At 48.9% G+C, this 23,287-nt stretch overlaps 1 protein-coding gene across 3 annotated transcripts in view; it reads left to right on the top strand.

Moving 5' to 3' along the window:
• LYST (lysosomal trafficking regulator) overlaps positions 1-23,287 on the top strand; it is a 4,348,576-nt gene that overhangs the window by 1,563,869 nt on the left and 2,761,420 nt on the right. For all 3 annotated transcript variants that reach the window (XM_086927077.1, XM_086927076.1, XM_086927078.1), the window contains one exon: positions 3,479-3,616. In XM_086927077.1, the coding sequence (XP_086783203.1) occupies positions 3,479-3,616 (138 nt within the window). The remainder of the gene's footprint in view (positions 1-3,478; positions 3,617-23,287) is intronic.

Genomic DNA, 23,287 nt, shown 5'->3' with positions numbered 1-23,287 from the left:
CGCAATGATAGTGGCCACTGAAGGCGGTCAGTTTAGAGTGCAAATTTTTTTTAGGAGGGTTGGGGGGTGGTTGTTAAAAATACGCATGGCAAGAAGCAAGCGCAGGGACAATATGCCGTTAACGGCTACAGGACGCTAATAACGTTGTTTACTTTGCATGTTAAGGCTTAGTGTTTTTGCCTTTGGCGCTTTGTTTCATTGCGGTGCCGAGAATTAGGAGCAATATGGTGTTGTCCGTGATGATATTAGCCACTGAAGGTGATATTAGAGTGTGCTTTTTTTTTTAAAGATGTGTTGGGAAGGGGGAGTGTTAAAAGTAAGCATGACAAAAAGCAAGCGCAGGGAAGAATTGTGTGTGACCCACGAAAAGAGAATTGAGCGAATTAGTGGACATTGCCTATGAGCGAGTAGACTGCGTTTGACAAATTGGGGATGCTGCTCTGAAACCTAGTAAAACAAGCATTTGCAATGCAATAGGTCTCGCATTATTAAAGTTTGAGCTATTGGGGTTGCATTATTTACCAATGCCAATAGCTCAAACGTTAATAATGCAAGACCTATTGCATTGCAAATGCTTGTTTTGAGTTGGGGCGAGCCTTGTCATAGACCAGTTGCCTCAGGAGAAAGTTGCCAAAATATACAAGGAAGACCCGAGGCTGACCTTCAGCTACATTGCCGTTATTGTATTGCCTTTTCAGAAAAAAGGGAAACCAGTGAGCTCGCTGCACTTCGCGATCCCAGTCCCAGTCAGAATGCTCTGGGAAAGAGTCTTGCAGTAACTTGACAATGAACTGTCTGGGGTCTTCCCCCTCCTTTCATTCTGGAATCCCCAGCAGGCGCAGGTTATTCCGGCGTTGCCGGTTTTCATGCTCTTTCATTTTCACCATAAGATCCATAAGGCAAGCATAATTGGAATCAGTGGCCTGTTTGGTTGCCACTGCTTCGGTTTCCAGATGTTCCGTCCTAGCCTCGACTATGCCCACTCGCTCGCTGATATCTGTGCAAGTTTTATTCAGCCGTCTGAGACCGCCCTGTAATTTCTTTGCTGCGTTTTTAGCTGCTCGATTTTCACCTCTCACCTCCTCCTGGAAGTCTTTAATCGAGGTGAGTATGGCAGTAAGTGAGGGCTCCATTGTCTCATTAACTTTGGTTTGTAGCTTTCTTGGGCTGTGCCACTGTGATTGTGATTGTGATTGGGTCGGTTCATCTTCTTCTAGATGATAGGACATCTGCGAATCCGAATAGTCCCATTTAAGCTGGCTTCTCCGTTTGATCTTATTCCTTGATTTTTTTGGGCGGACTACCGTGCCAGTATTATCACAGGAAGCCTCACTTTCCTCTTCGCTAGCGCTGTTAGTGTTGTCTTCATCTTCTTCTTCCGTCTCCCCTTCCCCTGATGAGCTCGGGGTACTGTCCGAAACAGAGTAGAAATCCTCCTGACCAATTTCTGGAGTCCAAGGGGCAGTGGTGTCAGGAGGAACTTCCAGGTTTCGGATGGCTGCTTCCGTCCCTGTGGGGAGATCCCTGGTATTGAGGTTCTCAAAAGGTATACATAGAGTATTGCCGATATTTCCTTCATCTGATTCCAGGTGTTCACCCTCAGTGGGAAGTGGGGTTAAGAGAGGGTTGTGGGGCTTAGAGGAGCCAAGTGCATGGTCATGTTCTTCGGTTGGGGTATGTAGTGAGAGAGAAGGCTCCGCTGAGTTGTGCTGGTTGACTGGCAGGCAGGGGAGGGAATCCAGGCTGGGGGTGGCATTACTGGCATCCAGACTGTCAGCAGGGGTTTGACTGATGTTGCCACTAGCACTGTCCTGCTGAGAAGAGGCATCAGCTATATTAAGACATTGCGTGTTTCTTGTGCTGCTTTTAGCAATGGCAGCCTGGTTTTTAGCCACTAAAAAGATCTTAGCCGAAAGAGGGTGTGTTAGGCCAGCATCTTTACTGTCTTTGTTGTCTTTGTTAAAAGCCCCTGCCCCTGTCTGACCAGTGTTTATTTTTGCCCCGCTGACCCCACTGACCTGCTTAGGATTGGTCTTGCCGGTGTCGTCTCCTGCAGAGGGATCCTTCCCTGCGATGGGTGTCTTTGCCTTTAGACCTTTCTTGATTCCGCGGTGACTCATTCTTTTTACTCTGCTGCCCTCGTCAAATCTGGGTCTCTCCAATGTTCTGCACTGCCCCCGAGTCCGTACAACGTTGTCAGCACCGTATTCGCCAGGGGCAGAGAGCTCAGACTTCGAAGGTACACTGCCTGCAACTCAGCACAGCGCCTCTCTGCCCGTTTGCTAAAGCGCTCGCTGGGTGTCTGTCTCTCGTGTCCGTTATACATGCAAACCACGTGTAATGGAAAGATTTCTAATTTAGCCGCCGAGAAAACCAGCAAGTCCGCGGGGTAATCCTCTTTCCTAAAACATCTCTCCACCGCCTTGAAAAGTGCCCCAAACGGCCCTGTAGCTCCGAGCAGGTCCCGCTGCGTCCTCCGCTGCCTCGAAACTCTGTGCACCTGGGATCCCAGCATCACTGATGCGCGCGCAGGGAAGGTAGCCGATCACCTCGAAGTCCGGTGCCTGGCGTGGCGGCCGTGAGCACGGGCTACACTGACTCCATCTTGCTTTCTGGTGTGATCTTGTTTCACAGACCCACCACCGAGGTTGGTATTGCTGAGGAATCTATAACTAACGTGTTTCTTTCAGATGCACATGTTACTTACCTTTGGTAACAAAATATCTGTAAGAAATGTTAGTTAGTTATAGATTCCTTACCGCCCCACCCATCCTCCCTGTTCTGCGAGCTGATTTCTAGGGATAAGGACATCCTTTCAGGGCTCTAGTTTTGTGCACCAATAGTCAGTGTCTTGCATACTCTGCGTTTCTGACGCGGAAAGTCGTGTACAGAACGGACACCAGCGCGCGAGGGCGGTGTCCAAGTAGCTGCCGCGACTTCATCCCGGCGACGACGGACGCAGAGCCGACCGACGCCACCTTCCGACACGCAGAGGTATGGCTAACGAAAAAACTTTCCGGATCCAATTTGACGACTGGGGATAATTCTGAGGTAAACAGATCTATAACTAACTAATGTTTCTTACAGATATATCGTTACCGAAGGTAAGCAACTTTTGCACCTGAGAGCCCGAGAGGATGGTATTGACTCAGAACTTGTCCCTCCACTTGTGTTCTGTGCCTGCAGCATTCCTTTTTTTTTAAAGTTCTTCTGAAATCCACTCTACACTTGCCAAATGTCCTAGACACGGTATCCCCTCACTTTCCTTGCATTGTGCTACAGATCACTGCAAATCTATAAGCATACTTGCCTTGATTGCTCTTTATACTTAATCAGTGTTCTTGTTTCCCAAAAAATTTATTTACTATGCTTGCACTATTTTCTTCAGTAAGTTGTCAAGTAGTGTGTTATATAGAACGTTCAAACAATAAAGTTGTGTTCATTGTTATTGTTCCTAACTGCTTGTTTTTTCTTACAGCAAGGTGTCTGGGAAGCCCTTTTGGCATCTCTGGAAATCCTTATTAGATCTGATCATCCTCAACAGATGTTTAACATTAAGCAGTTGTTACAGGCTCAAATAGTTCATCACTTCTTGCTTACTTGTCAAGTGCTGCAGGTATGGAATGGTCACTTGTTTCAAAATGCTGTTTGTGTACTCATGTTACTAATAGCGTGCATTTTGTAAGTTGTTAATTTTTTTCGTAAAGTAGTTTTCACTTGTCTCAGCCATTGTCCAGGTCTCCACTGGGTGTGAAAGGGTAAAAAGTTTCCTTTCATTAGGTTGAGCGTCAGCCAGCTCGCAAATGCTGCTCTGCGAAGATCTGTGGTAGTTCAGTACGGAGAGAATCTTCGCCCACTCTCCCGCCCTTATTGTTCATTGGCTTGTGTGTTTATCCTTTGTAAATGCTGTCTTCTGATTCATTATGAGGCTGGATAGTCCCGCCTTAGTACAGCCATAATAATTAAACAACAGGGGGTGGTGATGGACAGAGTTTCTGAATTAAGCAGAATACTCTCACCCAGTCAAGAGATCAGGGCTTAATCCAACACCGTTTTTTAGCTCACTGCACCATCCCAGCTCAGAACCTGGCTATATGCAAATTAGTCTGTCCCTGGCCCAGTGCATCATGGGAACAGGGCAAACCAAACTACCAAACCAATTCTTTCACTGGGAAGGAAACAAGCTACCGGGGACCGGTTTCTGGCAATTCAGCCGTTTTCGGCCCGGCTTGCTTGAATCCTGATGGTGCAATGAGCAAGGGACTCACGTCTGAGTATTCCCTTCCAGGCTTATGGTGGACAAAATAATTAAACAACAGGGGGTGGTGATGGACAGAGTTTCTGAATTAAGCAGAATACTCTCACCCAGTCAAGAGATCAGGGCTTAATCCAACACCGTTTTTTAGCTCACTGCACCATCCCAGCTCAGAACCTGGCTATATGCAAATTAGTCTGTCCCTGGCCCAGTGCATCATGGGAACAGGGCAAACCAAACTACCAAGCCAATTCTTTCACTGGGAAGGAAACAAGCTACCGGGGACCGGTTTCTGGCATTTCAGCCGTCTTAGGCCCGGCTTGCTTGAATCCTGATGGTGCAATGAGCAAGGGACTCACGTCTGAGTATACCCTTCCACGCTTATGGTGGACAAAATAATTAAACAGGGGGTGGTGATGGACAGAGTTTCTGAATTAAGCAGAATACTCTCACTCAGTCAAGAGATCAGGGCTTAATCCAACACCGTTTTTTAGCTCACTGCACCATCCCAGCTCAGAACCTGGCTATATGCAAATTAGTCTGTCCCTGGCCCAGTGCATCATGGGAACAGGGCAAACCAAACTACCAAGCCAATTCTTTCACTGGGAAGGAAACAAGCTACCGGGGACCGGTTTCTGGCATTTCAGCCGTCTTCGGCCCGGCTTGCTTGAATCCTGATGGTGCAATGAGCAAGGGACTCACGTCTGAGTATACCCTTCCACGCTTATGGTGGACAAAATAATTAAACAACAGGGGGTGGTGATGGACAGAGTTTCTGAATTAAGCAGAATACTCTCACCCAGTCAAGAGATCAGGGCTTAATCCAACACCGTTTTTTAGCTCACTGCACCATCCCAGCTCAGAACCTGTCTATATGCAAATTAGTCTGTCCCTGGCCCAGTGCATCATGGGAACAGGGCAAACCAAACTACCAAGCCAATTCTTTCACTGGGAAGGAAACAAGCTACCGGGGACCGGTTTCTGGCATTTCAGCCGTCTTCGGCCCGGCTTGCTTGAATCCTGATGGTGCAATGAGCAAGGGACTCACGTCTGAGTATACCCTTCCACGCTTATGGTGGACAAAATAATTAAACAACAGGGGGTGGTGATGGACAGAGTTTCTGAATTAAGCAGAATACTCTCACCCAGTCAAGAGATCAGGGCTTAATCCAACACCGTTTTTTAGCTCACTGCACCATCTCAGCTCAGAACCTGGCTATATGCAAATTAGTCTGTCCCTGGCCCAGTGCATCATGGGAACAGGGCAAACCAAACTACCAAGCCAATTCTTTCACTGGGAAGGAAACAAGCTACCGGGGACCGGTTTCTGGCATTTCAGCCGTCTTCGGCCCGGCTTGCTTGAATCCTGATGGTGCAGTGAGCAAGGGACTCACGTCTGAGTATACCCTTCCACGCTTATGGTGGACAAAATAATTAAACAACAGGGGGTGGTGATGGACAGAGTTTCTGAATTAAGCAGAATAATCTCACCCAGTCAAGAGATCAGGGCTTAATCCAACACCGTTTTTTAGCTCACTGCACCATCCCAGCTCAGAACCTGGCTATATGCAAATTAGTCTGTCCCTGGCCCAGTGCATCATGGGAACAGGGCAAACCAAACTACCAAGCCAATTCTTTCACTGGGAAGGAAACAAGCTACCGGGGACCGGTTTCTGGCATTTCAGCCGTCTTCGGCCCGGCTTGCTTGAATCCTGATGGTGCAATGAGCAAGGGACTCACGTCTGAGTATACCCTTCCACGCTTATGGTGGACAAAATAATTAAACAGGGGGTGGTGATGGACAGAGTTTCTGAATTAAGCAGAATACTCTCACCCATTCAAGAGATCAGGGCTTAATCCAACACCGTTTTTTAGCTCACTGCACCATCCCAGCTCAGAACCTGGCTATGTGCAAATTAGTCTGTCCCTGGCCCAGTGCATCATGGGAACAGGGCAAACCAAACTACCAAGCCAATTCTTTCACTGGGAAGGAAACAAGCTACCGGGGACCGGTTTCTGGCATTTCAGCCGTCTTCGGCCCGGCTTGCTTGAATCCTGATGGTGCAATGAGCAAGGGACTCACGTCTGAGTATACCCTTCCACGCTTATGGTGGACAAAATAATTAAACAACAGGGGGTGGTGATGGACAGAGTTTCTGAATTAAGCAGAATACTCTCACCCAGTCAAGAGATCAGGGCTTAATCCAACACCGTTTTTTAGCTCACTGCACCATCCCAGCTCAGAACCTGTCTATATGCAAATTAGTCTGTCCCTGGCCCAGTGCATCATGGGAACAGGGCAAACCAAACTACCGAGCCAATTCTTTCACTGGGAAGGAAACAAGCTACCGGGGACCGGTTTCTGGCATTTCAGCCGTCTTCGGCCCGGCTTGCTTGAATCCTGATGGTGCAATGAGCAAGGGACTCACGTCTGAGTATACCCTTCCACGCTTATGGTGGACAAAATAATTAAACAGGGGGTGGTGATGGACAGAGTTTCTGAATTAAGCAGAATACTCTCACCCAGTCAAGAGATCAGGGCTTAATCCAACACCGTTTTTTAGCTCACTGCACCATCCCAGCTCAGAACCTGGCTATATGCAAATTAGTCTGTCCCTGGCCCAGTGCATCATGGGAACAGGGCAAACCAAACTACCAAGCCAATTCTTTCACTGGGAAGGAAACAAGCTACCGGGGACCGGTTGGCATTTCAGCCGTCTTCGGCCCGGCTTGCTTGAATCCTGATGGTGCAATGAGCAAGGGACTCACGTCTGAGTATACCCTTCCACGCTTATGGTGGACAAAATAATTAAACAACAGGGGTGGTGATGGACAGAGTTTCTGAATTAAGCAGAATACTCTCACCCAGTCAAGAGATCAGGGCTTAATCCAACACCGTTTTTTAGCTCACTGCACCATCCCAGCTCAGAACCTGGCTATATGCAAATTAGTCTGTCCCTGGCCCAGGGCATCATCGGAACAGGGCAAACCAAACTACCAAGCCAATTCTTTCACTGGGAAGGAAACAAGCTACCGGGGACCGGTTTCTGGCATTTCAGCCGTCTTCGGCCCGGCTTGCTTGAATCCTGATGGTGCAATGAGCAAGGGACTCACGTCTGAGTATACCCTTCCACGCTTATGGTGGACAAAATAATTAAACAGGGGGTGGTAATGGACAGAGTTTCTGAATTAAGCAGAATACTCTCACCCAGTCAAGAGATCAGGGCTTAATCCAACACCGTTTTTTAGCTCACTGCACCATCCCAGCTCAGAACCTGGCTATATGCAAATTAGGGGACCCGCTCCTATCTTTATACTAGGAAAAGGGGCTGGCACGCGACTAGGTCCTGCCCATGGGTGGAACCAGGAAGGGGGGTGGTTACACCCCTCTCCCATGCCGGACTTTCCCCAGCTCAGGGGCTGGTGTGCCCCTGGAACTGGTTCTAGCCGGCAGATGCGTAGTGAGCACCGGGGTGCCACTTGCAGTCACCTTCCTGTAAAGCCCTGCCTACCCAGAATACTCAAAACCATGTCTGGGATGGTGCTAGCACCGCCCCGACAGGAAACCCTTTGTCCAAGCTCTCCTCGCTGGAAGGACTACCAGCAGCAGGAGGTCAGACTCGTGTCTGTGGTGGCAGCATCCATTTTGTGGAGCTGAGGCTTCAGTTAACTTTAACCGGGGTTCACAGTTACATACATGTCGTGTCCCTCTATAAGGGTGGAATGCTAACCCTGTCGCCAGAATTGGCGAGGGGTTAGTATTCCAATTCGTATGACACCTTACTCGACATGTTTTGATAAAGCGATACCAAAGATAGCATTTAACCGCGAGGATTATAATGCATTTAAGAGTATATGGTATGCGTTATCATGGAACAGCTATTAGGACTTGGTTCCGCAAGCTGCAAACGGGCTCAGCTCATGCCAGAGCACCATCTCACACGATTCCAAGCACTCTGCCTTCAGGATTGTCAAGGCCTGCCATAGGAGTGACTGATAGGAATCTGTGTGTCCATTTTTAGGGTTAGATATAGGTATACTATATCTAAAGCAAAGGGTGATTACACCACCTAGCCCCAGCTGTCGTGCAGCCAGTTGTGTCACATTTAGATGGCCATCCAGGGGTGGCATAATACATGCTTCAGCCCCTGGTAGGCCCTGGGTACACCTATGCCCTGAGTTACAGGGTCTGATAAGGTGGCCCATTACCAATTGGATAATGCACCTAAGGTACACATGTCAATTTAGTGAGAGAACAGCTAGGCTGTGGGTCTGATTGGCAGGCCCACAGCCAGAGAAAGTCGTAAACCAGTGAAACAAAAGCAAAAAATCTGGGTGATCATAGGATTGCAGACCCTACTCTCCTACACTTACGACCCCCCGGCGTCGATCCGTCAGGTGTCGCCTCTGGCGCCGTCCTCTGGCGGCGCCGTCCCCGATACCTCCTTCGCTCCAGCTCCGACGTCGGAACGGCGCCACTGGGTGCCGCTTTCGACGCCGCTTGGAGAGTTTTTACTTCTATGAGTCGGCCCCATTGATTGGCAACCCTGAGTATCAGGAGATGGGTGTTGAGGAGGATTGGGAGGGGTCTTGTGGTACTGAAATTCTGGACCTGTGTTATAAACCTCATCGTATCAAGACGATTTTGGTTTCAGCAGACCAGAAATGACGAGTATACTATGCACAAGCATTTTCGTCACAATCGAGTGACGGAATCACCCTGAAATTAGCATTTCCGTTCCGAACCTTCGGGTTCCATTTTGTGAACTGCATCCATTTTGTGATTGCCCTCACATAGCCAAATGACTAGAGGCCAAAACCTGGTCCAAAGGACACGCACACCTTAGCTGACTCCTCTGTGACCTAGACAAGCTGACTCCACTGCCCGAAGCCAAACCTGTTCGGCCAGGTCCTTCCCCAGTGGCCGAGCAAGATTAGTATCAAGGCACAACATATCATAAACCTTTCATCGCGCACAAACCATGCCTAATCTTACACACACCTGTCCCTGTTTCTTTCTTTATGACTTGCTTTACGAGGAGGAGGTGCCCGATTTTATTGGGGGTCCGTCGATATCTGATGAAAATACTGGGTCTTGCCGGGTAATCAATTACGGGCTGGACGAACTAAAATATGTACTTGTCATCATGACTCTGCTTTTCCTTTGTAGTAAAGTATTTGTATGGTCTTACTGTAAAATAAGGAATTTATGCTCGAAGCTCATTATTTTGTATAAAAGACGAAGGCTGGCTTTGTAACTTTGAGCAGTCTCCTGAGAATATACATGCCGTTGTACTTCTAGGATACCTGTTACTGGCTGCAGCCAATAAATACGATCTTTGACTTCACCTAGAAGACTCCGTGTTTCTGTGGTTCGAAACAGGAAGGACTCGGAGTTTTCAGGTGTTCTCCCTGGCACCGCCGGGTCCATAAAAACCCGGTACTCCAGTTGGCGCCCAACACTCCAGTTGGCGCCCATCGTGAGGCGGTATCAGCGGTACCGGTCCAAGCCAGAGGTTCGTGAGGAGCTTCGTGTGAAAATTCCAGAGGACGGCCAGCCACTTCAGGGACCCCTGCATGTCGACGTGGTCCGAAGATGCTGCAAGGTCCCCGCGTCCCGACGGCTACGAAGGACTGCTGCCCTGACTATCGCCCTGTTTTGGACCCTTGATGATTGGTAGAGCGAAACGATAGACGAGTCTTCTGGTGACGTCATCGATACCTCAGTTAAGTATAAGTGGAGCGTCTCCCAGTCCTTAGTTTGATTCTTAGTTCTTGGTATCCTTCGGGATTATTTTGTATTGGAACTTGCAAGTGCCAAAACCGAAGGACTCGTGTATTCACGAGACTATCGTATTCGATAATCCTTCGAAGTTTGAAGCTAGACTAGCGAGCGAAGATGCCTGGTTTTAGCAGACTTGGAAATTTGTTTTGTCTTGGTTGTAACAAGGATTTCCGATTGGAGGACTCTTGTCCGGTTCCTCCGATTGGATCTCCAACATATGAACTCTATGTGAAGCACGGCGTGGGCCCCATCACATATAATGAAGTATGGATCCGATACACCAGAAAAGATGGTGTTCTAAAATGGCCCCAATATGGTAGTTTTTACACAGAGATTTTGGATAATCTAGAGGTTAAACTTTTTAAGAAGAAAGCCCGGCCGGCAATGTTTGATTCTTTTCGCATATGGCGCAAAGAAGCCAAACAGAAAGAAATAAAATTAGCAAAGAAAAATAATCGTGGTATGTCAATGGTACAAGCTGCTGTTGCGTTTAGAGATAATGAGGAAGAGCGAGAGAGTGAACAAACGCTTAGAAGTAGGAAGTTAGCGGTAGATAAGTGCTACCCAGTTTTGCCACGTAAAGGACAAGAAATAAAGGAGAAAGTTGATAAAGACCCTTTAATGTCTCATCTACTAAGTTCACCACCTCCTTATGTGCAGAGTGCTACTGCACCTCAGCAACCTTTGGTTGTGCAACACCCCATTGTTGGACCACAGGTTCTACAACAACCTCTTCAGCTGGTTCCGACTCTTCCGGCGCAGCCTCCTCAAGGGCCGCCGCTTTTGCTACCTACTCCATCTGTGTTCCCTACGACTTTGCCTACTGCTCCGACTGTTTATCCCGACACTCCTTCCGTGTCTGTCTCCACTTCTGCATTTCCTCAATCTGTCTTTCCTCCTGTCCTTCCGCCAGCTTCTCCTTCTATTCGGCAGAGAATGACCAACACTGTTACTGGCTTTCTCTCACCTTTCTTTGGGTCACCTGATACGGCCCCTAGCACAGAACGAAGGCAGTTGCAGAGTCAGCGGCCTGACTATCAGGAGAGAGAATTACTGGATAGGTTAGCGCGTAAATGGGTTGTCGATACTGCAAAATATGACGAAGAGTCTATCATAGAAGTCTTCCGTCAATGGGAAGCATCGAAGCAGAGATATGTTTTTGAATAGATGTGTGTACTTCTCCGTGAAGATCTGGTAGGAAATGATCCGGAACATGACCTATCTGAGTTGTGCCGTGTTCGGTTCAAGTTCGCGGAGGGTATGATTGTAGGCACCGATGTTGAAAGAGCGGTTGCAACCTTTTTGTCGTATCGGAGTAAAGGGGGCACTTCTCGATCACTATCTGACTGTGATGCACCTGGTAGGAAAAAGGCGCGACAGTACCCCATGAGAGAGGTTCCTCCGGTTTGGAGGGAAGGGGACGCAAATGCTCATCCAGCCATTCCGCCTCATTTTCAGCGTGTATGGGTACATGTTCCTTGGAAGAGATCTGAAGTCTTGGCTCTCAAACAGACATTGCCTGATCCTCGTAAAAATCCTGCAGGGTATTATAAGGAATTGTCACAAACTGCAAGCTTGTGCATTATGAACTTAGCCGATATAGACATGTTGTTCGGGAACGTGGTTCCACAGCCTTTATGGGGAAAGATTCGCCACACCGATCACGATCAGGAGTTAGGTGATACATGGGCTAATATTGCTGCTGTAGATAACAGACAAGTCGGTGGTGCTAAACCCGAACCTTTAATTGCCGAACTCCCTGGTAGAATAATTACTTATATGAAGACTTTAATGCCTGAATTGCGTGTCAATTGGGACAAATTGTCTGCATGTAAGTAGAAGAAAGACGAAGCGGTGTCCGATTTCTTCACACGTTTGAAGAAACATTTGTAGATCATAGCGGTCAGGATATGGCTACTAAAGGTGGCCAGAGATTGTTCGTCGACAAATTTGTGCATAATCTACTGCCGGAGTTGTGTGCTAAGTTGAAGGATTCTGAGAGTGCTTTGGCTGTCTCAACGTCAGCGCAGGTTTTAGCCACAGCCCAGTACTATGAAAATAGACGCAAGGATGAGTTAGAGAAAGCGGATAAAAAGACTAAAGAATTAAAAACTAAAGTTCTGTTGCAGAAAGCGTATCCACCCCGCACTAATAATAAGCGCGATTATCAGCAGCCTCAGCAATATTCGAGGAACTCGCAAAGAAACGAGTCTTCTCAACAGCGTTTACCGTATGGTCCCAATCAGTTGCATATTGCAAAGAGGAAGGCCATTTCAAGAGTAGTTGCCCGGTTTTGTTATAACATGCGAATGGTGCTACCAGTGTGCGAGGTCGCGGTGTTCAACAAATGCCTAGAGGTAGGGGACGCGGTGTGTTCCCACAAAACGGACGCCCGTTTCCACCGCAGAATTCAATGAACAGTTTTGACCAGCAGAATAACGCGTCTGGCAGGACGACTCAGTACTATGCTGATGATTACTATACGGAAGATGAAAATATGGTAGGCAATGATTGCTAGGACAGCCATGGACAAAGAGGGAGTTGTTTCAGTTCCAGTAGATCAGAATGGACCTTATGTTGAGGTGATTACATCAAGTGTGTCAGAACCTTTTCTGTTGGATACTGGTACTACAAAGAGTTCTATTATGCACTTGAAACTCCCTGGCGCACCTTTGTCTGGCGAAAGGAATGTTTCAGTAGGTTTTTCTGGCGCCCCGGTTAGGAACCCAATTTCCAGTCCTATGTCTTTCTGTTGGACCTTGTGAATTCGAAGCACCCCTTATTCTTACAACAGGTTGCGGTGAGAATTTGTTGGGATTGGATCTGTTGAAGAGATTATATGCAACTCTGTATTGTTCTCCTTCTGGAGTACAACTGACACTAGGTAAACGAGTGGTCTCTCTGATCTATCTATCGAAGGATAAATTCCAGATAGAATTGTTTTCTCTTCCGGATACTCTTTGGGCTACTGGTCCCAATGATGTAGGTCTTTTGCAAATATCACCGTATGTTGTGACGTTGAAAGCCAATGTTAAAGTGCCACGCATTCCCCAATACAAGATCTCTAGCGAAGGTGAAAAAGCGTTGTTAGCGATCATTTATGATTTGGTTGAGAAAGATGTAATTGAAGAGACGAGAGGTAACGTTTGTAATAGTCCGGTTCTGCCTGTCTTGAAGCGCACTGATCCCTCCCAGCCACCTGTTTATAGGTTCAAGATTGACCTTAGGGAGGTGAATAAGATTGTTCTGCCACAGTTTCCAGTTGTCCCGGACATCACTACCCTATTGACAATGATTCCAGCTTCAGCCACTTGGTTCTCGGTGATTGACTTGAAGAATGCTTTCTTCAGCATCCCGATTGCCGAGGAGAGCAGAGATATGTTTGGCTTCAGTTTAGGAGGCCGAAGTTTCCGCTTCAAGCGCGCTCCTCAAGGCTATTGTGAAAGTCCATCAATATATAGCCAGGCTTTGAAAACACAGCTTGACACGATTGTTTTACCTGATGGCGCTACGCTTGTTCAGTACGTCGACAATTTGCTTTTAGCTGCAGATACTGAGGACATTTGTAAAGAGGCTACGTTGTCGTTGTTGCGTCATTTGTCTGATTTTCATCACAAAGTGTCTCTCTCTAAGTTACAATATTGTCGACAAGAAGTGACCTACTTAGGTCACCTCTTATCGAAGGAGGGAAGGAAACTGCCCCCAGAAAGAATTCAGGCAATTGCAAATCTGAGTGTGCCAAGGATACAGAGAAAAGTGCGTGATTTCTTGGGCATTACATCATATGGTAGGCAATGGATACCGAATTTCTCATTGTTGGCCAAACCTTTGGTGGCATTAACTTGTAAAGATACACCAAATCCCATTCCGTGGTCTGAAGAATGTCAGAAAAGTTTTTCCGAAATGCGCGATGCACTGTGTTCGGCTCCTGTGTTGGGTACCCCCGACTACAGTAAGCCCTTTACATTATATGTCCATGAGAAGGAAGGTTGTGCATTATCAGTATTGTCACAGCCTTTCGGGGACAAGCAACGTCCATGCGCGTATTTCTCGTCGACTTTGGATCCGGTAGCTAGGGCATTGCCAAGCTGTTTAAGAGCCACAGCAGCAGCAGCTGTTTCTATTCGACAGTCTGCTGGGTTGGTGATGGACAACATGCTTATCGTAATGGTTCCGCATGCGGTATACACTTTGTTAAATAGAACCAAGACACAGCATTTAACTAGTGCTCGATTGTCAGGTTATGAGTTAACCTTGCTAGCAAGTCATGTCCACATTAAAAGGTGCAGCGCACTAAACCCAGCCACGTTGTTGCCAATTCCAGTTGAGACAGAGGATGCTGAAAAGCAGCACGATTGTTTCTTTAGGACAGAAGAAGAAACGAAAGGGAGAGTATACCTTAGGGATACTCCTCTTACAGAATGTGATGGTACTTTGTGGGTTGATGGTTCGTGTTTCAAGTTGCCAAATGGTGATACGACTGCGGCATATGCTGTTACGACTTTGCACACTATTGTTGAAACCGCACATATCCCACATAATTCAGCGCAGGCTGCAGAGTTGATTGCACTTACGAGAGCATGTGTGTTGGCGAAAGGAAAACGAGTGAATATGTACACTGACAGTCAGTATGCCTTTGGTGTTGCTCATAGTTTTGGACGTTTGTGGCGTGAACGTGGTTTTCTGATAGAGGCATGTGTGAAGACACGATTGAAAGCGTGAAATCCATTCAAGCTGAAGCGACAGAGAAAGAACTGAAGGTGTGGAGAGAAAGCACGGGTAAATTGGATGCGAATGGTTGTTGGGTCGAATTGTCAGAACATCAGCGATGGTTGTTACCCGATGCGTATGTGCCTGCAGTGGTTACAATGGCGCATGGAATGGCACACATCAGTGTGAAAGGGATTTGCAAGTTGTTGGCTCCAGTATGACAGAACACTAGAATCCCTAAATATGCAGAGAATATAGTCAAGAACTGTATGGTGTGTCTGAAGTACAACCCTGGTAGGGGAACCCTAACTCCAGCTGGTCATTTTGCTCCTCCTACGTACCCGTTCGAGGTTTTGCAGCTAGATTTCATTCACATGGAAAGGTGCAACAATCTGAAATACGTACTCGTTGTTGTTTGTGCCTTTTCAAGATGGATAGAAGCATACCCATTGAAAGACAATAGTGCCTTATCGACAGCTAAAGCCCTTGTCAAAGAATTCTTCCCTAGGTTTGGAATGCCGAGAATTGGCTGGAGTGATAATGGGAGTGAATTTGTGGGACGAGTGATGAGAGTATGTGAAGGGCTAGGCATTGATCAAAAGTTCCACGCTGAAAATCACCCCCAATCAGCTGGATTAGTAGAATGCTATAACGGCACCCTAAAACTAAAACTTGCCAAAATCCAAGCGAGCACTGGTCTCAAATGGCCCAACGCTCTACCCTTGGCACTCCCAACAACCAGAATGACTGTACACTCGAGAGTGGGACTTAGCCCCTACGAGATAGTGTTCGGCCGTCCGGCCAACATTTGGGGAGTGCCAAGGCCAACAAAATTCAGTGAATTAGAACACCCTGTACTGCTTGATTATCTGTACGAATTGACGGCTAAATTGCGTGTTTTACACCAACAGGTACATGATACTCTACCTCATGCTACTGAAGTTCCAGGACATCCTATCGATCCTGGATCGTATGTACTCGTGAAAAACTTCCAGCGGACAAAGAATGATGAGCCCCGCTGGACTGGTCCTCACCTAGTGCTTCTGTCCACAAGATCAGCAGTTCGAGTGGAAGGAAAGAAACATTGGATCCACGGGACCCATTGCAAGAGGGTCCCGTTACCTCTGCCTTACGACCAGTGGGTCCAGGAGGGGATTGCTGACTCTGAGACCGAAACTTTGCCTCACTTCCTGCTCTTTAGTGATGCACAGGTGAAAGGAACAAACTCTGCACGCGAGAGTTATGACATTCTGCAAGGATCTGTGCCACCGTCAATGCGATTGAACACTACAGAGCCTGAACTTTTGTTCCAGGACCAAACAACACCTGGAAGAACGCACTACAATTTGAGGCCGAGAACTATGACTATGGACAAATAAAATTGTTGTTTTATTTTTGAAAGTGCAGCTCTCTCACCTCTCTGAGAAACTTGCTTATTTTTGTTTTTTAGAACCGCCATCCGGGTTCAGCTGCTAGGGTCGCGGCTGCCCAAAGTCTTTGGGGTGCAGCCGAAGACGTTAGGTCGACGGTTCTGGTTGGTCTAAGGGAGTTGCCCTGGACTGACAGAAGCACTCTTTAGCAGAATCACCCTACCGCCGCGAGCAGCAATTCTAGAGGATGGAGTCTTTCAAGACGGAGAGACCGGCCAAATCAATGAACTTTGAAACCAGAATATGCAGTGATGGCAAAAACACGATTTTTGATAATATGCATTTTTATGTTGTGTAGTATAATGATGTTTTTAATAGGTTATGCTTTATTCACTTTTCGAGTGACATTTCCACACACTACACAGCCCACACCTCCTTCTCTTGTTTCCCCGCATTCTTTTCACCCTCTACCTGAACACGAGTCTGCCAGAAGATTGGAGTTCGTAAATAATTAATTTGTTCAGCTCTTACACCAGCACCAGTCGATAATGAACACAACAAATTGTTGGGTGTGTGGACTCATGCCACACACAACAGATAAGGGTATCCCATATTTTGTCTTGCCATTTAGCTACTATGGTTCTTTATGGGCCTTTCAAACGATGTTCCTATCTGCCATCGAACCATATCCCCCACGTTCCCCGAAAAGTAACTCAAGCAACAAAGCATTAGTGGTGGGGATCACAAATCTGAGCAGAGATATTGACATATATAGAACGATTCCCAGAGATGAGTTGAAGGTTTACGGCAGATGGAACACAACAGGGTATGGAATTGCCTTGAGTGAAAGCATGCTAGCAAAAAGATCCTCCCCGATCTGGATCGTACCCCACCAGGGTCACCTATGTCTGCAGGGAAACGGCAAGAATCCCAGAGCTAAGTTAGGGAAGAGTGTCTGTACTGAAACTTATGTCTTTTTGTCTCAGACCTCTCCCTCGTTCTTAGCAACTAAGGGTACCTACTTCATCTGCCATGATAGAGCATATACATGGTTGCCCCGTGACTTCTCGGGCACATGTTTCATTTCGTTCCTGTTGCCTCCCACCTACACGGCCGCGGCAGATTACCATAGGACAAGGACAGTTAGAGGTGTCGTGAGTAAAGACGACACTACGGGTCAAGAGTTTGGTGACTTCGTAAAAGGTTTTCTGCCGTTTTGGGGGCCTATGGTGAACAGCAGGAACATTCGCCAATTGACAAGGGTAGTTGAATCTACGATAGTTGAAACTGCCGGTGCCCTTAGTAACTTGACTGCGGAGCTCCAGTCGGACCACCTTATGACTCTTCAGAACAGAGCCGCCTTAGACGTCATACTTGCAGACCGAGGTGGGGTATGTAAAGTGATCCAATCAAGTTGCTGCATTTTCATCCCAGATAACGCTCCAACAGTATACCAGGCCATCTCCAAACTGCATAAAATCTCCGAATCGATTCAGGTGGATAAGGGAGACTGGTCACTGATGGGGTGGTTCTGGGAACTGATATCGGCCTGGGGATGGAAAATTCTGATAGTCATTGGGACGGCCTTAGCTATTCTTTTCCTGTTCTGCCTATGTGTACAGTGCGCTCCTGCAATATGTGGCCTCTGTGCTACATCATGTATAAGGAAACTTGTATCAAGAAACAAGCTAAGTGATAGGATGATGCTACAGCAACATCTCAATGACTTTGTGAAACTAGACCGAGACTCAGATTAGCATGAGCATTGGTTGTTTTGCCTATGTAAGGGCAAAAGGAGGGGCTGTGGTACTGAAATTCTGGACCCGTGTTATAAACCTCATCGTATCAAGACGATTTTGGTATCAGCAGACCGGAAATGACGAGTATACTATGCACAAGCATTTTCGTCACGATCGAGTGACGGAATCACCCTGAAATTAGCATTTCCGTTCCGAACCTTCGGGTTCCATTTTGTGAACGGCATCCATTTTGTGATTGCCCTCACATAGCCAAATGACTAGAAGCCAAAACCTGGTCCAAAGGACACGTACACCTTAGCTGACTCCTCTGTGACCTAGACAAGCTGACTCCACTGCCCGAAGCCAAACCTGTTCGGCCAGGTCCTTCCCCAGTGGCCGAGCAAGATTAGTATCAAGGCACAACATATCATAAACATTTCATCGCGCACAAACCATGCCTAATCTTACACACACCTGTCCCTGTTTCTTTCTTTATGACTTGCTTTACGAGGAGGAGGTGCCCGATTTTATTGGGGGTCCGTCGATATCTGATGAAAATACTGGGTCTTGCCGGGTAATCAATTACGGGCTGGACGAACTAAAATATGTACTTGTCATCATGACTCTGCTTTTCCTTTGTAGTAAAATATTTGTATGGTTTTACTGTAAAATAAGGAATTTATGCCCGAAGCTCATTATTTTGTATAAAAGACGAAGGCTGGCTTTGTAACTTTGAGCAGTCTCCTGAGAATATACATGCCGTTGTACTTCTAGGATACCTGTTACTGGCTGCAGCCAATAAATACGATCTTTGACTTTACCTAGAAGACTCTGTGTTTCTGTGGTTCGAAACAGGAAGGACTCTGAGTTTTCAGGTGTTCTCCCTGGCACCGCCGGGTCCATAAAAACCCGGTACTCCAGTCTGAGGACCCTCTGACCAGAGAGTGTCAGTCTCAAGAGGACTAGACAGGGGAACTGGGAGAGGCCATTGGACTGGACACCTCTCCAGACACTGGTTTTGTCTCCCCTCCTACCGTGGCTTCGGAGGAGGGGGCAACCTAAAGTGTGTTGTTGATGAGGGCTGCCAAGGCCTTGGGCCTTGAGCTCCCCGTCGCGGCCGTGAGGACTAACCTCCTCACTGAGGTCCTTAAACCGCAGTCAAGCTCGGCTGAGCCTCTGCTGCCCTTTAATGAGGCCTTGACTGACGTTCTTTTGGGCACTTAGTCCAGGCCCGCTACGGGTTCGCCCGTAGATAGGAACGTGGCCAGAGGCCACTGCCCGGCCCCGGGCGACCCATGTTTCCTGTACACCCACCCCACCCCTGAGAGTCTGGTCATCCAGGCTTCCAATTCCCAGACCGCATTCCCGTCGGCTCCACCTGATCGGGAATCCAAGAGGTATGAGAATTATGGAAAGAAGATATTCTCCTCCCTTAGTTTGGGACTGCGGTCTTCCAACACCGCATGCCTCTTGGGCCGCTACACACACTCTCTGTGGGAGACGGTCGCGGAAGTGCTGCCAGAGTGTCCGTTGGAGGTACGAGCCAAACTCGGCCAAGCCCTCGTGGAGGGCCGGGATGCAGCCAAATATTCCATTTGGTGTGGGCTGGTTACCACCGACTCACTGGGCAGAGCAATGGCAACAACGGTGACAGTGAGACGCCACGCCTGGTTGAGGTCCGCCAACCTTTCGGCAAATGTCCAGAACACTCTGATGGACATGTCGTTCGATGGCGGTCGCCTTTTTGGCGACAAGGCAGACCATGCGCTTGAGCGCTTTAAGGACTCCAGGGCTACGGCCAAGTCCTTGGGCCTCTCGGCCCGCGCCAGCAAACGGCTGCCTTTCGCTCCTTTCGTGGCCAAGGAAGGGGCGTCCCCACACGTGATGCCAGCCACTCGCCGCAAACTAACTTCCAGCGTGGTGGCGGCCGTGGAAATCACTGTGGAGGCGGTCGGGGACAATGGCGAGGCCAGTCCACACCTTCCCCCGCAGCATCCACCTCTAAACCCTCCTAGTCCGTGCTTCTCGGCCCATGTGACGCCAGTGGGGGGCAGGGTTCGCCATCACCACTCTCTTGCGCACTGTCACTTCGGACAGGTGGGTGCTGCAGATCGTCCGAAGGGGCTACTCCCTCCCCTTCGAGACGACCCCTCAAGCCATGCCACCGCAACTCCACCGCGTATCGGGGGATCACTTGCGGCTTCTGCAGGAGGAAGTTTCGTCCCTCTTGGCCAAGGGGGCCATCGAGCGCGTTCCTGGGCCAGAAATAGGACGTGGTTGCTACTCCCACTACTTTCTGGTACCCAAGAAGGGCAAAGGGGGCCTACTCCCTATCTTGGACCTACGGAACGTCAACGGCTTCCTCCGGAAGGAGAAGTTCAAGATGCTGACTCTGGCTCAGGTCTTAGCTGCCCTGGACCCGGGAGACTGGATGGTAGCGTTGGACTTGCAGAACGCTTATTTCCACATCCCCGTCCTGCCGGTTCACGGTAAGCCACAAGCACTTTCAGTTTACCGTGCTCCCCTTCAACCTTACAAGCGCCCCACGGGTGTTCACGAAGGTGATGGCGGTGGTCGCAGCTCATCTGCGCAGGTTAGGGATCTCAGTCTTCCCTTACCTCGACGACTGGTTGTTGAAGGCGGACTCGCCCCAACCAGTGGTCAGCCACCTCCAGACGACGGCAGACCTCTTGCACCAGCTGGGGTTCTCCATCAATGTGCCGAAGTCACACCTGTGTCCCTCTCAGAAGCTCCTTTTTATCGGAGCGGTTCTCGACTCGGCGCAGTTCCGGGTTTACCCACCTGAACAGCGGGTTCGGGATATACAGGCTCTGATTCCAATCTTCCAGCCTTAATCCCGGGTTTCGGTCAGGTTGACGCTGCGGCTTCTGGGGCTGATGGCTTCCTGCATCCTTCTGGTGCATCACGCTCGTTGGCGGGTGCGGGCTCTGCAGTGGGACCTGAAGTTTCAGTGGGCCCAGCATCAGGGCACCCTGTCCGACCATGTCCAGATCTCGGAGGGCACTGCGAGACAGCTGCAGTGGTGGCTCAGGAACCGCGATTGGGTCAGCGGCAGATCCCTCTCCCTTCCCCAACCGGAGCATGTAGTTGTGACAGACGCGTCCCTCCAGGGCTGGGGAGGCCACATGGGAGAGAAGGAGATCATAGGCCTCTGGTCTCCGGCGGAGTCCCGGCTCCATATCAACCTTTTGGAGCTGCGGGCTATTCGTCTTGCACTGAAGGCATTCCTCCCCTCTGTCCGGGGGAGTGCAGTGCAGGTGTTCACGGACAACACCACCGCCATGTGGTACTGCAACAAACAGGGCGTGGTGGGGTCGTGGACCCTATGCCAGGAGGCTCTGCGCCTCTGGCAATGGCTGGAACATCAGGGCGTGACTCGGGTGGTTCAACACCTGGCAGGTTCTCTGAACGACAGGGTGGACGAACTCAGCCGCCGGTGCATGATGGATCACGAATGGCGTCTGAACTCTGACGTGGCGCAAGGTCTCTTTCTGCAGTGGGGAGAGCCTTGGTTAGATCTATTCGCCACTGAAGAGAACGCGCAATGTCATCAGTTCTGCGTATTGGAATTTCCAAGGCGGCACTCGCTCGGAGACGCTTTTCGTCGCGAGTGGAGTTGCGGTCTGTTGTACGCCTTTCCGCCTATACCACTTCTGCCCAGAGTGCTGAAGAAGATCAGGCGCGACCGGGCACAAGTCATCCTTGTGGCCCCGGACTGGGCACGAAGGTACTGGTATCCCGAGCTACTCAGTATGTCAGTCGATCCCCCGGTTCATCTGCCTCTTCAGGAGGACCTTCTGTCGCAGCAGCAGGGGACGGTCCTCCACCCGAACCTGTCCAGTCTCCACCTCCATGCTTGGAGATTGAGCGGCGACAGTTGAGGCCATTTGACTTGCCTCCTGAAGTTTGCAACATCATTCTGGCAGCCAGGCGTCCCTCCACAAAGTCGGTATACGCCTGTAGGTGGAACAGATTTGTGGCATGGTGCACAGCAAAGGCTGTGGACCCTCTCTCTGCCCCTCTTTCTGAGGTTCTTCTCTTCCTTATTTCTCTTGCCCAGCAGGGCTCTGCTCTGGGCACTATCAAGGGCTATCTTTCTGCCCTTTCAGCCTTCTTAAGGCTGCCTGATCAGCCATCTTTGTTCAAGTCCCCTATTGTAAATCGATTCCTCAAAGGCATCATACACACATTTCCACTTGTTCCCTTTGAGATGCCTCAGTGGGACTTGAATTTAGTTCTTACATTTCTGATGTGTGCTCCCTTCGAGCCACTCCACAACTGTCCTCTTCGCCTTCTTACTGTGAGAAGTTGGCCTGATATATAGTGCTCACTATTCTAGTGATCACTTTGTATCATTCCAAACGACCCTTATTGATGATTGGTTGTAAGTCAACCTTATAGACCAGCTATCCTAGTAGCATGGACAAGCGCAGTCTTTAGGCTAAACTCTAGAGGGCGTGTTAAGCCAGCTGTTATACCATCACATATACCCCTTGAACACCAAGTGAAAGGACACCACACAAGTTGTTATGAAAATAAAAGGTTATTTATTTATAACAAGTCTACCCTGAACTCTTTATGAGTCAGGGAGCTAAGCACAATACAAAACTCTTAAGAAAATATTATTATTTTTTTTTTTTTTTGGGTGTAAGACATTTATTTTGCAACAAAGAGACAGAAGATTTACACTGCGTCACGCCAACAACCCGGAGGCAGGCCGCTATCAGGTATACAATGCACAAGGTTCAGTAAAACAAGTCAGGGGCCTTGAACTGGCCGATTCCAGTACCCCCAGAGAGATATCTAATACAGTAATACCTTAGATGTGAGCAGTGCAACTTCAGCGCGTAAATGGTCTTACTTTTCTCTGTGTTGTAGACACATAGAGGTATCAGAAAGCAATTAGGCCGCCTCGGAGCGAGCAGCGGTCAACAACCAGCTGCAGCGGCATGTGGAAAGGATACGTCTAACAGCACTGTTTTCTCCCAACGTATCCCGCCAACAAACAGAAAACGAAAACAGCAATCTTCGGTGCAAGTACAGAAAAACAGCTATACATCACATCATCCATCCATAGGGCCTCACGGACCTGCGCTGGATCGTCATGAGCAAAGACGAGCCACGGTGAGGGTGGGAGTGTGGCGACTTCCACACTCTTCACGTGTAGACGAAGGGGGGGGGGGAGGGGGAGGGGGGGAGAGGGGGGGGAGGGGAGGACGGGGAGAGGGGGGGGGGAGGGGAGGACGTTGAGTGGGGCCATCAACCTAGGTTGAGGTCGCAGGAGGGCCAGCGGGGAGAGGGCCAGCGGCATACACAGGAGTAGTGGGGCTACAGGCTCAGAACGCGGGACAGGGCAGGGCAGGTCCGCACCAGCGCAGGTCCACTGAGCAGCAGGCACTCAACCACG

Source organism: Lissotriton vulgaris, chromosome 6 (assembly GCF_964263255.1).
Source record: "Lissotriton vulgaris chromosome 6, aLisVul1.2, whole genome shotgun sequence".
Classification (NCBI taxonomy): Eukaryota; Metazoa; Chordata; class Amphibia; order Caudata; family Salamandridae; genus Lissotriton; species Lissotriton vulgaris.
Note: the sequence above shows the minus strand (reverse complement) of the source record. Positions and strands in the feature narration are given on the sequence as shown.